The 19,447-nt window shown below is 42.5% G+C and overlaps 1 protein-coding gene and 1 long non-coding RNA gene across 2 annotated transcripts; one reads left to right on the top strand and one right to left on the bottom strand.

Moving 5' to 3' along the window:
• Positions 1 to 7,620: 7,620 nt before the first annotated feature.
• Positions 7,621 to 9,338, bottom strand: LOC111608441 (E3 ubiquitin-protein ligase TRIM21-like). The gene has a single exon (XM_023332781.1). The coding sequence runs from the start codon at positions 9,325 to 9,327 to the stop codon at positions 7,621 to 7,623; it is 1,707 nt and encodes a 568-aa protein (XP_023188549.1). The 5' UTR covers positions 9,328 to 9,338.
• Positions 9,339 to 16,466: 7,128 nt separating this feature from the next.
• Positions 16,467 to 17,484, top strand: LOC111608458. Its single transcript, XR_002752679.1, has 3 exons — positions 16,467 to 16,508; positions 17,257 to 17,326; positions 17,441 to 17,484. It is a non-coding gene; the product is annotated as an uncharacterized LOC111608458 (long non-coding RNA).
• Positions 17,485 to 19,447: the final 1,963 nt, after the last annotated feature.

The raw sequence follows: 19,447 nt of genomic DNA, 5'->3' as shown, positions 1-19,447 counted from the left end.
ACTGTCGCCCGGGCAGCAGCATCAGCATCCGGCCGGCTCATATCAAAGTACCTGGAGGACGAATTCGTGTCTCTGAGATAGACTGAGGTGTGGATTGCTTTCTTATGACCTAAAACTCTGCTGGCTGAGTGGAAATATGAACTCTGCTGGGCGTTTGGCTGTGGGCGGGCCGTGCAGTTCACAAACTAAAACCTGGAAGTTAATCTGGGAAAGGTGAGATATCACCTGGGTTAGCCTCATTATCTAACGATGCTAACGTAATGAGGTTGTTAGCATCAATGCAGCTTTACAGACTTAAATCATACTGCCAAGAGATAAAAATCAGTTTATGTCTGTTATCTTATAAAGACTCTGGGAATAATGGATTTTTGACATGAAAAATATGTTTGGATAAATACATACAGATACCCCAATAAATGTTTAGTTTGGGGTTTTTTTAGGTTTGGGCTTTAATACAGATGGGGATTTGGGCCACCGTCTGGAAAAAATTAATTCTGACTTTTTTCTCAGATTTCTGAATTAAATTTCAGAATTTTTAATTTTCTTCCAGAAGACTAAAGTCAGTATTCTGAGAAAAGAAGCTGAAAGTAGCCAGAACTGACCAGACTAGTGTCTCATTATCTCGGAATAATTTTGCACAAATAAAATATAATGAGCATGTTTTGAATAGGCCACTTCTCTATCCTAACCTGTCCAGGTAAGTCTAACGGGTCACCTGTAATGTCTGAACATACTAACTGATACTAACTGTATCAGTGGAGGTTTGACAGCCTGTTCTGTTTGGTTTATCTGTTGCTTTTTGTAACTCCAGAAATACGGTAAAACAAACACGTCCTTCATTTCTGTCATGTGAAATGAACCAATCAGTGGGAGCCGTGCTGCAGAACCTTGTGCTGTCAGTTCCAGGTTGCGGCTCATAAAGCTGTCGCCCCCCCGACGCTGCGCCCCCCGCTTGGCCTCCAGAGGAGCATTTTAATAAAGCCACGTAATTGGAGGATGAAGGCCGATGGTCGATTTGTTTTTATGAACACATGCTGCTTTAATTGCAGATGTTCCACAGAAACATTCCTGGATTTTAAATCACTGGGCCTCGCTGCTGTGTGCTGCATGCAGCTAGCAGGCAGAGCAGGACGTTTAAACGCAGCAGAGCAGCTTCAGTCACACACGGTGGTGAAACAGCGTTTCTGTAAACAGGTTTTAAATGAGCTGGAACTCTGTAGCACAGAAAGGTAAGTTTTTTTCTAATTTGTTAGCTCTGTAATCTTTAGGACAATATTTGGTTCTCAAACTAGATTGAGTGATGAAAAAGTAAAGAACTAAACAGTCTGTCATTTTCTAGGGCTTCACTCTGGATTAAACTTTATGACAGAACAGCTAGAAAAAGATGGAAGAGTTTAGTGGAAAAAGCCTCCAGTCTGTAAAGAATCGGCGTTTTGAATGAACCTCAGGGCTTCTGGAAGAGTGATTTCCTTTTGACCTTTGACATCAAAGCAGAGATGAAATCTGATTCCACTCCATTTTTGTTTAGATTTGGTGAAGAAGAAAGTTGTGCTCAGTGTCTTCAGAGGTTTTTGTGTTGTTTCCTGCAGTGGTTGTTGGTGCAGCGCCCCCACAGGCCAGGAGGGGAACAGGCTGGTTTGACTCAGAGCAGAGAAAAAGAACCACAGCATCTGGAGATGGAGCAACATTTTGTAACTTTAGGATTATTTTAGAATCACAAGTCATTTCTTCTGCTAGCGCTATCAGGAGAAATGTTTGTGTTTTGGTTGTATTTACCCAGAATGCCCTGCTCTGTAGTCCTTTTCCTGCTTTTGGAGCGGCCTCCAGTTCGCTTGGTGTTCATATATGCTTTGAAATACACCAGAGTTCACTTTAACCAAACTGAGACCCAGGTTTGCAGACGGACTGGAGTTCACCTTTTGGCCGATTACACATCCAGACGTCTCCAATAGAACCGGACTTGGAACCAGTAAACAAAGTAGAGTTCAGTTAAAGTGGACTAAACAGAGGTGGTGGGAATGCACCCTAAAAGAAGGTGTACTTTCTTTTTACCCTGACACTCTGGCGAATAGCCCGGCCGGAGCGCAGTAACCAGCAGCAACAAACACAAAGTCAAAGCCCCGGATAAATATCCTCATTATGTTAAAGAAATATTCCGTTTCAGCGGTGGATGTGTCCGCTCAGCCGCCCAGCCGCCACATATCAGCCCACAACAACTCCCATCAAAATTACCATGTAAATTACTGGCTTACAAACCGCAGCGGAGCCGTGTTTTCATGATTGAACAGGCATATCTTTATTAAATAAACACATAAAGAGAGTGTGATGTGAGCTCATGAATGCAGAGGTAGAAACACTGCAGGAGGAAAATGTAAATGAGCGGACGATGTCTGTGTGTGTACAGCGAGGCGGTGTGTGTTGTGCCGCTGCCCGCTCCAAAACACGGCACAGATTTATGGCTCTGAGGGAAACCATTAGCAGGCTTCCATTTCAGCTTCCACCGCGCTTTCTAAAAAAGCTAAACAGACATGGAAATATTAGTAAAACTCATTAAAAGGCTGAAATGTTGTTGTTTAGTTTACCAGAGGGGAAAACAAGACAGAGAGGTTTAGGTTTAAGAAGCAGGAAATGGAGGAATGTAATTAAAGGGTAAATGATCATCAGATGGGATAGTTAAAGAAAATCTCTCACTCCAGAAAGAGACTTTAAACTCCGTCAGGGTTCATCTCCTCCTCGGCTGGAGAATTTGGTCTGAAATAATGAGGATGTTGATCTGGTCAAGAAGCTCCAACACTCTCCTCCGGTCACAAGGATCTAATTTCTGACGCTTCCGCCGCCATGTTTCCCATTTAACTCTGTTTTTAGGTTTTAAAGCCTCACCTGAACTCAGAGTTGGTTTCTCCTGTCGGTCCGGATGTCAGGATCTGCTCCTTATCTGTGTTTATTTTGAGTTTCTGTGTCTCTTAGTCTCCGTGTTGTCCTGTCTCCCCGTGATTGTTCCCAGGTGTTTCTTGTCTCCTTGATTACCCTCTGTGTATTTAACCCCACCTGTGTTCTTTGGTCCTGGTCGTGTTTGTCCAGTACCGGTTGTCACTGTTTGTGAGCTTCTGCATCCGCTCCTTTGTGCTGCCTGGACTTTGTGTTTTGGATTCCCTGGATTATTGTTTCTTTATTAAATTCACCATCATTCATCCTACCTGGGTCTCAGCGCCTGCCTCCACCACTCACCACTCACCACCGCTAAACCTGACACCAGACCTTCAGTGGAAGTGAGAATCCAGTCAAAACGAACCGCAGTGCAGAACTAACAACCGGGCCGAGGCCCATTTTTTAGGTGTCTCGATTCGCAGTTCGCTTCTCGCTGTGAATCAGACTCGATCCGAAACACGAACCTTTTTGTACTCCACAAGCCACCGTTGCTGGGCATTATGGTAAGAATTAGCCTCACTGTCTGCCCCAGTGCAGGCCATGGGCGGGCATTGGGGGCAATGGGGGCTTTGGTCACTTTTTTCAGCAGTTAAAACTGCTAATCCGTTGTTAACACGTCGTAACCTGCTTTTCCGAGCCGCCTTTAAACGTAACATGAGCGCTAAGACGCTAGCTGGGTTTACACCTGTGCAGCTACTCAGGTGTGTTTGAATCATGGCAGCAAACCAGCTAAACACAAAGAACTTTGCACAGTTTTCCCCCCAAAACTAAAAGATTGAGTTGAGTAAAGCTGTTGGATGGAGCTAATGTTAGCTAAGTGATGACTAGCTAATGTTAGCTAAGTGATGACTAGCTAATGTTAGCTAAATGATGACTAGCTAATGTTAGCTAAATGATGACTAGCTAATGTTAGCTAAATGATGACTAGCTAATATCAATACAGCACCTTAAGCTTGTTAACTAGCAGCCTGTAGACTACTGTTGTTGTTTATGTTTAAAAGTGTGCAGTACTTGTTGCATTCACTTGAGTAACTTTTTTGGATAAAGGTACTTATAAAAGTAGTTTTACTCCACTAAATGTTTTTCTTTTACTTGATAATATTATTATTGCTACATATTCATTCCCCCTACCCCCCTGGAGCCAGGCTGCTCCAGTGAAAGAGGAAATGCTGTTTATGACATAGTAATATAAATCATGTGCCATGAATTCAAATCAAATTTGATCAAATCAACAAATAGCAGGAAGGAGAAGAAATGAGTCGGTTTCTAAGCTGTTTCCAGACTTTATGAATGTTATGAGTCCTGACTGGATGAACTCCGTCCACAGACACATCAGCTCAACTTGAACAATCAGGAGCCACAGCTAACTGGCAAAAAATAACAAAGTAGCATCTGAATGCTAAACATGTAGCAGCAGCACAGATGCTAATGCTAATGTCAGTATCCACTTTTCTAAAGAAATTTCTGAAAACCAGAAATCTGAATGGCTAGAATAACACTTTGCACCAATCTGATGGTTTAATAACCTGAATAACAGATTACAAACTATAAATATCCCCATATGTCTTTTTATTCAATGAGCTTTCAGCATAAAAGGGTTTTAAATTGAAATGTTGCTTTTTTTGATGGTTCTTGACTAAAATTCTGAGTTAATTACAGATTGTGAAATTAACTCATAACTTTTCTCAGATTGGTGGGAGGAACAGATGTTTTATAAAAGGTCACTAATGATTTTATAGATCTGAGAGTAAAATGGAGCAGAAAAGAGAAAATTAAACCTTGAATTTGTTTGTTGGAACACAGATTCTGTCATGAAGTGCGGGTGGTGAGAGTGGTGAGGCAGATGCAGCGGACCCAGGTATGATGAATGATGAATTTAATGAAGAAGCACAGTCCAAACAACGAACAGCAGGCACATGGAAACACTGACGACGAAGAAGCTAACATTGACGTTGACGAGGACCCGACGAGGAACAAGGAACACAGGTGGAGTTAAATACATGGGAGGGTAATGACAGAACGAGACACACCTGGGAACAATCAAGGGGAGGACAGGACAACGAAGAGACGCAAGGACACAAAAAACTCTAAATGAACACAGAAAACACAGATCCTGACAGATTCATACACTTTCTCTGCATTACCTGCTAATAGCAAGGCAGATCAGTTAGCTTTACATTTTAGCTTTAATGGATCCTGATAAACCGTTAAAACTGAGAGGGTGTATTTCTGTTGGTGCCCTGTAGATTTGATCCAGTCCAAGACAAATCTAAGAGTTTTAAAGGTGATGTATTATGAAATAAACCCATCAGGAGGGAGGAAGCGGTCGGTTTCTAAGCTAGCTGTTTCCAGTTTGCTTCCACAGATAAAACAGCAGGACGCGAACCAGTAGGAGACGTGGCTGTACTGGGAAACAATCACAGTCGGTTCTGTTCGATACTGGGATGTCCGTCATGGCGCCGCAGCGTGATCAGGTGATGTAGTTGCACAGGCTCAGTAGATGCATACATTCATGCCACACTTTTCAGATTCCAGGGACCATCTTCTCTCTTTTCAGTCCTGCAGCTGTTTGTGTTGCTCTGTCACATAAAGCACCATTTGGAGGAGGAGACCTCTGATGCTCTGAGGTTAGAGGATCAGAGGTCTCCTCTCTGTGATCCGTCCTGACACCCGGCCCGTCGCTCCCCTGCCCGACCCGGCCCGGTCCGGCTGCAGGATCATTATCACCCTGAGTTTCCCTCTGCAGCCTCGCTGACTGACAGCTTCACTACCTGCTCTGACATGGAGGTAACAGCAGCAGCTAATTATTTCATGAGCTCTGGACACTTCTGTCACCTCTCCGTCTTTCCCACGCTCGCTCTGGGACGCTGTTGTCAGCTTCCTGGAAGTCCCACAGAGTGAAGTTTGCGTCCTCCTCTTCCTCCTCTTCCTCCTTTCGGCTCTTTCAGGAGTGAAGTAGCAATCTGTCTGCCAGGCAGAGATGGAGGATTTTTATTTCCTCTGACAGCCTCCAGTTTCTCTGGCCCAGTGTCGGTTTTCTCCTCTGTGAACAGGCAGAGCTGCGCTTCAGGTGTGTGTGTGTTTTCAGCGCCGCGGCCTTACTGAGCCATCTGGGCCGACTGCAGGCTGGCCATGCCGGCCCACACAGCCTCAAACCCAGCAGACCGCACACAGGACGGCAGACATGTTGGAAGAGGGAGCTCAGATCGCCGCGCTGACCTGAACGCAGCGCTGCAAATCTGAAGCTTCACCTCCACCTGTTGCTGAGTTTATTCAAAACCAGAACCAAACATGGAGGAACATTCAGCTTCTATGCACCAGAAATCTGGAACAAATTTCCAGAAAACTGCAAAACTGCCGAAACACTGAGTTCCTTTAAATCTAGACTAGAACCCAGCTGGTTAGAGTTTATTTTGAAACAATGACCATGTTGTGATCTGTGTTTTTCTGTATTTATTTCGAGTTTTCTGTGTCCCTGAGTCTTCGTGTTGTCCTGTCTCCCTTTGATTACTCCCAGGTGTTTCTCATTCCCCAATTACCTCCTGTGTATTTAGTGTCACCTGTGTGTCTGTGTCTTTGTCGGGTCCTCGTCTCATTTGGCGTCTAACATGCTCTCAGTCCTTCGTGTGTCCATAAGTAAAACCAGTTGCTACCGGCGTTGAGCCCTGGCTTCCGCTCAGTCGTGCTGCCTGGTGTTTTTGGACTGTTTTGACTTCATTCATCATTAAAACCATCATTTCTCACTGCATCCTGGGTCTGCTGCGTCTGCCTCACCACCTCTCACCACACCGTTACATGACGGACCAACATGTTGATGTGTGATAATGACTGCATAACATAATGTACATAAATTGAGGTTAAATAATACTCTCAGTGTTTTAATAGTAACTAAAAATAGTGAAATAGATCAAGTTTAAAAGTCACAAAACGAGGGATTTTTCTATCATGTTCACATTTGTGAATAAAAACTGTTCAAATACAATGAAATTAATCTAAAAAATTATTTTCTTTTCTTGAATAGTTGTGGAAACCAAGGACAATAAATAAATATATTATCTATTATGACCTGACGAACAGAAAGGTGAACTGGGTTATTGCTCAGGAAACCAGACAGCTCAGTAATATTTGATGTTTTTCAGTGCAGCAGCCCTGGTCATAATGTTTTGTCTCATTATTGCATTAAAATGCAGCGCAGGCTGGAAAGGAGCAGAAGGACTTTAAGGTTTCAGCTTCAGCCAAAAAACTAAAACATTATTTTCTGATTATCTGCAATCATAACATCAAAATTAATAGAAAAAAATCCATTCCACAATTTTCAATTTAATCATCACAAGTTAAATTTTGACTTCTGATTAAAAGTTCAGACCAAACCACCAAGAAGCAGAACTAATGAGGAAAAACAAGATTTAAATGTTACTATTGTTAGAAATCAGTTTAATTTGATGAACAGGTTGAAACATTGAATGCAGGTTTAAAACTGATCATCAATAAAACATGAAAAAGGAAACAAGATGAAACAATCAGTAGAGCAATAAAATAAACTCTGAGATAAAACAATTTGATTTGACTTTATAACTAATCAGAAGCAGAAAATAACTGATTTCCTGCTGAGGATGTTTCCAAACTCTCCTCTCCAGCAGCAGGACTTCACCTGCAGAGTCACTCAGATTCATCTTCATCATCTTCATCAGATCAACAATCAGCCTGATTAACAGGACAGATGATCAGAGGATCAGAGTTTTTACCTCCAGCATTAGGACATGGACCAAAGTATGGGTAGAGTTTCTCCTTGAAGCAGCAGCCAGTAAAGGAGTAAATCAGAGCTGCAGCATCTACATCATAAAAGGAGACCAGACCCTCCTCATAATCCACAAACACCCCCACCTTCTGAGGACCAGGATGGAGATGGAGACGCACTGAAGGTCCAGCAGCAGCTTTGTACTCATTTCCTTTTCTCAGCACAACAGTCCAGAAACCGTCCTGAGGTCTCAGTGTGATTATTCCCTTCCTGTTGATGGATTCTCTGGCCACTCCTAAATCCCAGTTAGTCTTTCCTTTAACCTGAACCTCAAAGTAAAATTTGCCTGCAGAGAAACTCTGCTGTCCTAAAACACACGGACACTGGGAAAATCTCACTGGTTTGTCTGGAAGATTCTTCCTCTCGTCTCCATTTTTCACCTGTTTTCCATCATCAGACAGGATGAGGTTAGGATGAGCTGTATCAGGATCCAGAGTCACATCAACAGCAAACTGATGGATCCTCTTCATCTCAGCCTCCATCAACTTCTTCATCATTGTCTCCCTGATCTTCTGCTCAACCTGAACCACAGCTCTCACCACAGTCCCCTCATATGATGGTGGATGAACTCTGACCTCTGTCCAGGTCTTGGTGGGTGGAGCATCTTTCAGGGAGGAGAAGCTTTGGAGGAGGTGGAGGTGATCTTCATCCTGTGAGAGCTGCTTGACCTCAGAGCTCCTCTTCTTCAGCTCAGAGATCTCCTGTTCCAGATCTCTGATGAAGTCTTCAGCCTGTTTCTCTGTAGTTTCCTGTTTGTCTTGGATCTCCTTGAGGAGCTCCTTCAGGCCTCTCTCAGCAGACTCTATCAGAGCCGTGAAGATCTGAACACCTCCAGCTTTCTCTCTGTCTGCAGCATCTTTACTGATCTTCACCGACTCTCTGATCTCCTGGATCTTCAGTCGTCTCTTCTGGATCATCTCCTGAACTTCAGCCTCCGTCTTCCTCAGCTCTGCCTTCTTTCCTTCAGATTCTTCTCTCAGAGGAACAAACTCGTGGTTCTTGTGGTCTAAAACAGGACAGACCAAGCAGACGCATGTCTGGTCTGTCCTACAGAACAGCTCCAGAGGTTTATCGTGCTGCAGACACATCCTGTCCTCCAGGTTCTCCACCGGCTCCATCAGCTGATGTTTCTTCAGACGTGGAGCGGTCAGGTGAGGCTCCAGGTGAGTCTGGCAGTAGGAGAGCAGACACACCATGCAGGACTTCAGGGCCTTCAGTTTGGGTCCAGTGCAGACGTCACAGGGAACTTCTCCTGGTTTGGCAGCTTGTTGCTCTGAGCTGCTGCTGGCTTCCTGCTGAGCTTCACCTCTGAACTGATCAACCATCTCTTTTAATAAAGTGTTGACTCCCAGCTGAGGCCTGGAGGTGAAATGCTTGTTGCACAGAGGACACTTGTAGGGAACATTTATATCCCAGAGCTGAGTGATGCAGGTTTTGCAGAAGTTGTGTCCACATGGTGTGGTGACTGGATCAGTGAACACATCCAGACAGATGGAGCAAAGAAACTGATCTTTAGACTGCAGGTTGCTGCCAGAAGACATTTCTGAACTCTGAGGACAAATCAGGGAAACTTCAGTTAAAACAAGTTGATTAAGGGGCATTTATTTTAGTATGTAGAGATTTAGAGGCATGTTGGGCCATTTTATCACAATCAAGGGTAAAACTTTATTTGAAGGTTTGTGCATAAAACTGTCACGATGCTGTTATGAACATGAAGGAGTCTTGATGAATGTTTGATCGCTGTCATGAAGTTCATTTGTTAAAGGACACTTTTAATGTACTTTTAATACAAGTTTTTATGTAACTTTGCATTAAAAATGTCATTATTTACAGAATGACACTTTATGACAATATTCATAAACATTCATTAAGACTATATGTTTATGACAGCATCATGTCGGTCTTCACCCCTTCAAATATTGTTACCCAATAGAGTAAATATGTTACTTTAAGTTGTTCTAAGAATTAAATTTGTCAATATTGACATATAAGAAATTTGTCTTCATAACCTAGTGCCTTGAAATTGGGCCTGTCTCTTTAAGAAGCTTCTGCTCTTTCTGAAGCTCCGCCTTCATGAAGTCATCACAACATGGCTCCTCTATTAACCCTTTAACATTTTACCAGCGTTTCATTGAGAAGTTCAGTGGTGATTGTCTATCAAACCCACTGCTGCTGTTTCATACGCAGGCAAAAGAACTAATGCACAAAACTTGAAGGTTCCTCTTTATGGTTTATTTTCTCCAGATTGACAAGCAAATAACAAAATTGAACTTTTCATTGTTTCTTGCTGCCTCTCCTGCTCTGGTAAAAACCTATAGGCCCCAAACCCAGTGCGTGCTGGTTCTGTACCAGTCTCTATAGAAGATGGACCCACAGTTCTTTCTGTCTTACTTAGTGTTGGAGCTATTTATTCTTTATTTCTTTATCCATTTGAATTTTGTTAGTTTATTCTTAAATTTCTATTTTTTGTATTATTTACAGAGTTTATTTGCAGGTTAATAATTGTTGATTCTATTTATCTTTTGTTTTATTATTTTTTCTTATTTATTCTTTCTGAGTCAGACAGGAAGTAAGGTGGGTCAGTCCACTTTCTGTAAATGTAAAGGACCTGCAGGCTGTCATGTGGTCCACACTCCTTACCAGTTGGTGGCGGTAATGCTCACCCAACGTTTTTTGCCAACCGCCAATAAATTTCATCAAGAAGAAGAAGGACCAGCAGGCATTTGGGTTTGGGGCCTATGTTTTTTACCAGAGCGACAGAAGTAGACAGGAGAACAAAGGAAAGTTTGAACGTTGTAATTGTTTGCTGAAAAGGAAAATAAAAGCAACCAAGATAATCAACAAGTTTGGACATTAAACTTCTTTTGCCTGCGTGAAGAATCTGGACCCCAGTGCCATATAGTGGCTGATGGAACTTTTATTGGATGTTTGGTTTGACAAACAATCGCCACTACACTTGGAGAAACACTTAAAAATAATGAAACAAAAATAAATAAAATCAATAATTATTAACCTACCAATAATGACTCATAATGACCTCAGCAGTTCCAGCAGGTGTTTGCTAATTACTGCTGGCTAGTCTGAAGGAGCTGAGTGAGGGAGTCGTAGGGTTACGCTGCTCTGTGAAACTCAGAGGAGGAGCTGCGTCTGGAAGGCGGGGCTAGGTCCACCAAGGTGTTTTCCACAGCTGAATGGCTGCTGCTGTCATGGTGGGTCTCAGAGAGCCAATCACAGACAGGCTGGCATTAGGCTGATTTATTTTCTCTATAAACTTTCTCTTTAACTTAATCAGGCCTGATGTGAGCAAAGAACAGAGCGAAACTGAGCAAAACAGAACAGAAAATCCAGCAGAGCAGGAAACAAAACTAGGAACCTGAATAACTGGTGAAACTGGTTGGTGGTGTAACCCAGTTTGGTTAAATGGGTTTGATTACTGGGACAAAGTAGCTGAACTGAGGAACTGGAACCAAGAAACAGGCCTGATAATAATCTAAGAAAATAAATCAATGTAGACAAGAAACATAACACTAAATAAAGCATCAACATAGCAACACTTAAAGAAATAATGAACAACAAAACTAAATGGTGTTGTTATGATTTATGGTTGAAGGTTCAGAGCCAAAAGCAGAGTTAAACTTAGTTTAATGATTTAATTAATATTATCAGCAAATACAAACTGCAGGCAGAACAGGTGAGCAATAAAACTAGAACTCAAACTCTGGTAGATGTCAGGATCTGCGGCTTCGGCAGTTCCTCTGGTTTCCTTCTAGGGGGCGTTCGAGAGCTCGCTGGCGTATTCACACACCCTCTCCACAGGTGTGTTTCGGCACACCTGTGGATCATCAGCGGGAGCATATTAGGAGCGGGTTCCCGGCACTTCGTCGCCAGAGTGTTGTCGCCTTTGTGGTACATCTGGTCCTGAGATCTCTAGAAAGATATCCAGTCTGTTTCGCACGCTTACCTGTCCTGTACCTTTCTGTGATTCCTAGGCTCCTGTTGTCTGGACACTCCATGCGAAGTACGGGATTTGCAGTTCCATCCGCTGAGCTCCCTGACGAGTTACGCCCACCTACCAGCTGTTCGATCACACCGGCCCGCTCCTGATCGGACACTCCTGCACTACACACCAATTGTCCTTTGTAAATAAATCTTTAATCTGATCTCCTGAGAGTGTCTTTGGATGTAGGTTCGGAGAGTTCAAAGCAGCATGACAGAACACTCTGGCCACTCGAACCCAGCAGAGGCTCTCAGACCGACCATGGCGGAGCAGCATTCCCTACTGCAGTCTCATGAGGTGGTTCTCCACGCTCTGAGCGAGAGTCAGGAGGCGACAAACCAGCGCTTGGATCGTCTAGCCAGCTTGCTCCAAAGCCTTCAGCCTACACAGTCACCCCGACCTGCAGAGGAAGCTGAGACATCCGCACCCGTTGGGCAGCAGATAAGTCCGACTCATGACGTCAGAGCCCCCACTCCCGATAAATTATCTGGTGAAACGGGAGGTTGTGGGGTTTTTTTACTCCAGTGCTCCCTGGCTTTCAACCGATCTCCTCAGGCCTACCCCCATGACAACGCTAAAATCTCTTTTGTGCTCGGGCTGCTCACAGGCAAGGCATTAAGGTGGGCGGAGGCACGATTTGATGATCCGACAGAGTTTGGGTGTTTCTTTTCTGAATTTATTGAAGAGTTTAAATTAGTATTTGACCACACAATAGACCAGGCGAGCATATCTCGCAGCCTGTGGACATTAAGGCAGGGACAAAGATCGGTTGCTGAATTTTCTATCGAGTTCCGTACTCTTGCAGCCGCGTCCGATTGGAATAGTTGCGCACTTAAGAGCGTATTTTTCCAGGCGTTAAATAAGTCAATAAAGGACGAGTTAGCACCGTTAGATGAGCCGCGCACTTTGAATGGGCTTATAACCCTCGCTACCCGTCTTGATCGTCGCCTTAGGGAGAGGAGGAGTAAAAGAAGTGGGAAACAAGCAGTCAGGGTTCCTTTATTGGCCTCCCAGAAATCACTACAGCCACCGTCACCCAGAACCGCATCTCCAGAGCCTGAACCGATGCAGATCGGCCGAGCGCGCCTCACGCAGGAGGAGAAGCAGCGGCGTAGAGAACTTAACCAGTGCATCTATTGTGGAAAGTCGGGTCATTATATTGCCACCTGTCCGGTTCGCCCAAACCCGCAGGTCCGTCAGTCGGAGTGGGGAAACTGACGGACCGTGAAGGCATCGCATCATCCCCCGGTTTCTTGTTACCGGCCACACTACTGTTCAATAATGACTCCATGACTCCATTTCAGCACTCATTGACTCAGGTTGTGAGCAAAATTTTATAGATCAATCTCTAGATCAGCAAGCTGGGATTGAAACCGTTAGACTCCCTGTTCCGTTCAGTGTCTCCGCCCTAAATGGAAAGCCATTACCAAATATTACCCACAGGACAATACCGCTCCAGCTTATTGCCTCAGGTAATCATCACGAGACCATCTCCTTTTTTGTTTTTCCCTCGACTCAGTCACCTGTAGTTTTGGGTTTCACCTGGCTACAGCAACACAACCCGCATATAAACTGGCCACACAATCATGTGGAATCCTGGTCTACTAACTGTCTCTCCTCCTGTCTGCAGTCAGCCATCCCTCCAAAGCCATCTACGGCGGAACGAAAAGGAGCGGACCCCGTAGATCTCACCAGCGTTCCAGAGGAATATCACGACCTTAAACAGGTATTTAGCAAGGACAAAGCGCTCTCTCTACCCCTGCACCGACCTTACGACTGCGCCATTGAGCTTCTTCCAGGTGCTCCGCTCCCTTCCAGTCGCCTCTATAATATCTCCCGGCCAGAACGTCAGGCTATGGAGAAGTATATAAGCGAATCTTTAGCGGCAGGTCTCATCAGACATTCCTCATCACCGTTGGGAGCGGGTTTCTTTTTTGTCAGTAAGAAGAATGGGTCCCTCCGTCCTTGCATAGATTATAGGGGGCTAAATCACATCACTGTTAAAAACAAGTACCCTCTTCCCCTTATTGCTTCGGCATTTGAACCTGTACAAGACGCGACCATTTTCTCCAAACTCGATCTCCGTAATGCCTACCATCTTGTCCGTATACATCAGGGTGATGAATGGAAGACGGCCTTTAAGACCCCGCTAGGCCACTTTGAGTACTTGGTTATGCCATTTGGCCTGTCCAATTCAGCTGCCATATTTCAGGCCCTTATAAATGATGTCCTCCGCGATTTTTTGAATGTCTTTGTTTTCGTCTATCTAGATGATATTCTAATCTACTCCCGGGACATCGAGTCTCACCGCAGACACGTTCGTTTGGTCCTCCAGCGCCTCCTCAAGAACCATCTTTTTGTTAAGGCCGAGAAATGTGAATTCCATAGATCATCCATCTCCTTCCTTGGCTACATCCTAGAGAGGGGACTAGTCTGACCGGACCCAGAGAGGATCAAGGCTGTCATGGACTGGTCAACCCCGAGCTCGCTTAAAAGACAGTGAGGAGGGTTGGCTACCGCGTCGGGGAGCTACACGACTGCTGTTCTTTGTGAACTTGGAGGCGAGAATCGTCTTGGACACCGGAGGAGTTGTGGTTTCGTTTGGAAAAGGTGACCGAGATCGACTACACGGTGGGGACCGGGAGATTCAGTGCTGCGGGAGTCCCTGCAGGAGGCGCGTGCGGAGCCACGACAGGTCCACGCTGTGAGCACGTGAACGCTCTACTCTTCACTTGTAAACGCAACGAGTCAGGTACCGAGTCAATTTCTTTTGTTTGCTCATTGAGTGAAGCGGCCAGTGTTTAAGTTTCCAGGCCCCAACGCACTCAAGCGACGTTCAGGCCTGCAACGTACTTTTTGGGTCATTTTAGTTATTATAAAGCCGGCATAGCTTAGGATTTGCTAATGACTCTGATGATTTTGCTTGTTGTATTTGTTTGTTAATGCCCTGCACTGTTATCCTTTGCTGTATTTTCTACAGCTAAATACCACAAAATGCCCAGTAAAACTACCGTAAAACATCTTTACAAGTAGTTACTGTAGTTTGCATTGCATTATGGGTATAGTACATAGTATTACAGTAACTTACTGTATGTTTTGAATTTGCAGTAATTTACTGTTTACACATTACAGTAGTGGTACTGTACTTATAATATACAGTAAGAATTATATTTGATTCCCAACGGTCATCATACACTGTTAGCCTTTGCTGTATTTTTTACAGTTAAATACCACAAAATGCCCAGTAAAACTACCATAAATAGGGTGACCATATTTTCAGTTGGGAAAACCAGGACACGTTGCAGCGAGGGGGGGGAGGGGGGGGGGAGTCTGAAAGCGGGGAAACTCTTTTGTAAATAGTAGGTAAACATACATTTGCGCTTTCGTATGTTGTTGGCCACTGACAGCCACGCTATCTATCTTCTGATTAAGAACAGGGCTGCCCGCACTGACGCGGCTCAGGGATTACGTCACACGCAGGGCCGTGCGCAGTGCCCTAGTGCCTGTAAATTTAATGGTCCAATGAAGGTAATTTAAAAAACAGGACATTTCCTCACTTTCTAAAAAAAACCCCGGGACGCCCGGGACAGGACGTGAAATACGGACATGTCCCTGGAAATACGGACGTTTGGTCACCCTACCATAAGACATCTTTACAAGTAGTTACTGTAGTTTGCATTGCATTATGGGTATAGTACATAGTATTACAGTAACTTACTGTATGTTTTGAATTTGCAGTAATTTACTGTTTACACATTACAGTAGTGGTACTGTACTTTTAATATACAGTAAGAATTATATTTGATTTCCAACGGTCATCATAGCTGCTTCATCGTGGTTCCCTGTTTCTGTATTTTTACTCCTTTAGTGGTTAACATATTTTTAAGGCAGAAAGAGAGCATGTACTTTTGTTTTTTTCACATCCTAGCTAACATTAACGTGCAGTTTATCTAGCTACGTCATCAAGCGTGGCTTCGCTTCCAACTGTTTTCTGATGACGTTTGTTTTAAACTCCGAAGCTTTTTCTCTCCAAGTGCAAGTGCAGCTCTGTCGCCGTGCTGTGGGCTCACACTGCTTCAGCTCTTCAAGACAGGTAAGAAAACACTTCTTAGAAAACTGTTTGAAGCCAAAACCTAGTCTGGAAATGTACATTTTAGATGGAGTTAACGTAACTTATAGCATCATGCTATAATGCTATAACTTAGAATTGTAGCATGAGCTGGTTTGTGCTGGTTAGCCTGGTAAAATAACGTTACCTTTACGTCTGGTGCATTATATATCAGGCATATTGCAACCTTATAAGTTACGTGTCTGTAAATGAGGTGAAAGATAGGAAAACATGATGTTGTTATTTTTTGAGCTGGTTCGGAATTAACATTAGCTAAGGTGCTAATTTTACCGTTGAAGGTTTTAGCTTGACTTTTGCCGCTTAATCTTCCTCGGGCGGCTTTGGGTTGAGATGAGCTCAGTGCTGAGTGTCTGTTAGCATTGTTGCTACATCCTTTGTCGAACAATATAACCTTAACTGATAATTGATCCCGCCCTTCTCTTTTTTTTTTACGTCTAATGACTGTTCATTTGTTTAAACTATGATCTTGCAGATGTTAAAAGTGCAGATTAGCTACGTAGGTCAGCAAGGATGAATTTCTAACATTGTTCTTTTTTTTCCTTTTCTTCAGATGACCTTTTTTTTTAACTCCCAAGCTTTTTCCCTCCAAGTGGCTGTGCAGTTCTGTCCTGCTGACTGCTAACATAGCTTCATCTCTTCAAAAGACAAGACAACAGGTAAAAAGACAGCTCTTCAAACATATTTGAAGCCACAAAATAGTCTGGAAATGTAGAGGAGCAGCTAACCTAATCTATAACTTTGAGCTTACTACAGCTGGTTATCCTGCTAAAGTACCATTACATCTCCAACACAGTGTATAAGAGTCTGTAAATGAGGACAAAGGTGAAAAACATTAAAGTAGTTTCTGTTATTTTTTGAGTTGGTTCAGCCACAGTGGCAGGTGGACAAAAAAAGTTAATTTCCAACCCTGGTTACATATAAGGACTGTTCACATGTTTAAACCATGCTCCTGTAAATTTAAAGTTAAGTCAGTACTAACAGGTGCAACTATGTACAGGTGTAAATTCTGCAGCATTTGTACTTCAGAATTTACAGAATTTTGTAGTCATGTGAAGAAACATCAACACACAGCTAATTATCGGTTTGCATGTGGAATAGAGCAATGTCCTGCTTCCTTCAGAACATTTTCTGCATTCAGGTCCCACATGCACAGGAGTCACCGCCATTGCAGAAGTCAGACTGAACACTTGTGGAATGTAATGCTTTAAAAAATGCATTTAGCCCCACAAACTGTCATTCACATCCGCTGTTTCAGAGTGGTAGCAGGATGTAGGGGTAAAGTCTAGTCTAGTCTCCGGGATGAGGTTCTCCAAAACCTGTTGTAATCTGGGTGAACTGGCCCTTTAAATATAAATTACTACCAGTAATTCATATTTAAGAGAGTTTTCCTTTTATGTTTTAAAGGTATCTTCCACCAAGATGTCTGTTGAAATGGAAATGACCTTACCCACTACACCAAGGGTAATTATGCTTGGTAAGAGGAATATTTTCTATCACTATAATTTTTTCGTAGCAATGTATGTAATTGTTATGGTAGTCTGTACTTTTACTCACTAGCGTTAGCCTGACAAGGGTTTGTCTATTTTAGGAAATAGCTTGATGTCTGCAACCCGGTGGATGGTCAGTATGGAGGAGAAGGTATTTTTCCAGCCTGAGCAACTACATGACTTTGCCAGCGTCCTTGCTGTCTTTTTTGGGTCATATTCTGTCTTCAATCTGGAGTATCAGGAGTCAGCATCCACCACGCTGGAGATGATACAACGGCAAGTACTCTACACCAAGCCATTTATGAATTAAATTTAATGACAGTTTGACTGATGATGAAGAACCATAGCTGATTGCTGTATTGTACGTCTTCATTAAAAAATACAATTAATATATTTTATTTCTGTTAAAAGATTCTTTGTGAGGATCAATCCAGATGTTGGTACCAAATGCACAGCCAAAGTCGGTACAAGCCGCAAGACGGGAAGTCTTGTCAAGAGGAAAGTAGTCAGTGTCAACTCTCGGATCACCACCTTCTTCCAACAACTTGCTGAATTTGAATGGAGGACTTCCAACTAGGTAAGTATTTTACCAAATGTAAATGTTTATTATTTTGTTGTCTTTTCCTCCTATCTTGCATGCTCTGACTTTACTTTAGCCTTTTTAATCTGATTTTAATGATTATTTATAAATGCCATGTGATTCCTACACAATAGCCCTTTAGAGTAGCCTGCATCTTTTCTGTGTCCGTGGTAAAAAGTGGATGTCGCTGCATCTCTTAATAAATCACAGAAATTTATAAGTGTGTAGTCGTTTAAGTGTGGTGTATTTTTATACTATGCAGTTTTCAGTTTATTAGGCACACCTTTGCAGTAATCCGTCAGCACCAACAAAATGACTAAAAAGATTGTTGTACTTCATCGTCCCCTTGGGGACATTTGTAGTACGCAATCTTTTGAATTACTGAAGACTGACTGACTGCTTTTGCCATAAACAGTCCAAAAACCTGAAGTGAAGCCAGTCCTGCTCATTCTTTATGCAGCTTCTATTATCACTTCAGTCCAATGGATTTTTTTTTAAAACAAATTATCAACTTAATGCTGCTTTATGACAAAGATTTTATGCATGTGAACATTGTCACTTCAGCTTAATTTGTCAACTTCCTGTCGATTTGACAATGTAGATAACTTCCTGACCATCTCATGACCTCCCACATTGTCTGTCTTATTCTTTACAGTTCAGCTTCCACAAGATGGATCCCACTGATTTTGTTTGACGAATGGAATAAAAGTTCTTCTGATGTAGGAAATGTGTTCTATGGTTTTGTTGTTTTATAGCACATTATATTGTATTGTGACATTGTTTTTTATGACATTGCGAATATGTAAATGGATTTTATTTCTACAAATCTGCTGAAAATAAATACCTGTTATTCACAATACTTGGACTAAAATTTCTTTTATGAAATCTTTCGGTTTATGGTAAAATATTCTTATCTTAAAGAAATGTAAACTTTAATTTACAGTAAAACTCTGACATTATGTTGTGAAACAAGTTTACAGTAGACCAGCTTTACTATAAAATACAATTACTGTATTATACTATAAACTACATTTACAGTAATGCAGTTATAACTGTAAAGCACACTCACAGTAAACATTAACTGTGAAATATCATAACAGTAAAGGTACTGTAGAATGGTAATTACAGTAACTTACTGGCAACACTGTTGCCAGTAAGGGTACTGTTGCCTTACTGGCAACAGTGTTGCCAGTAAGACTACTGTAGAATGGTAATTACAGTAACTTGCTGGCAACAGTGTTGCCAGTAAGTTACTGTAAAATTACAATAAAAGGTCTAACAGTGTGAAAGTGACTGATGGACACCGAGGGTTTGATTTTTGAACTTTAAAAGGAAACTTTAATTGTAAGGTTTTGAGTTAAGACACATTCCTTATTGACTGTACATTGCTTTAAAGGTAATTTGAGTTATTTTAAGTTGTGCCCACTCCTTCGAATGTGTTTATGGTTTATTTACAAATGTAAGATATTTCATTTTACTAAATTCAGGGTAATTTCATTTGAAATATATTTTCAGAGTAAAAAGAAGA

The sequence above is a fragment of the Xiphophorus maculatus genome, chromosome 4 (genome assembly GCF_002775205.1).
Source record: "Xiphophorus maculatus strain JP 163 A chromosome 4, X_maculatus-5.0-male, whole genome shotgun sequence".
NCBI classification, from domain to species: domain Eukaryota; kingdom Metazoa; phylum Chordata; class Actinopteri; order Cyprinodontiformes; family Poeciliidae; genus Xiphophorus; species Xiphophorus maculatus.
The sequence above is the reverse complement of the archived record's forward strand: the minus strand, read 5'-3'. Positions and strand labels throughout refer to the sequence as shown.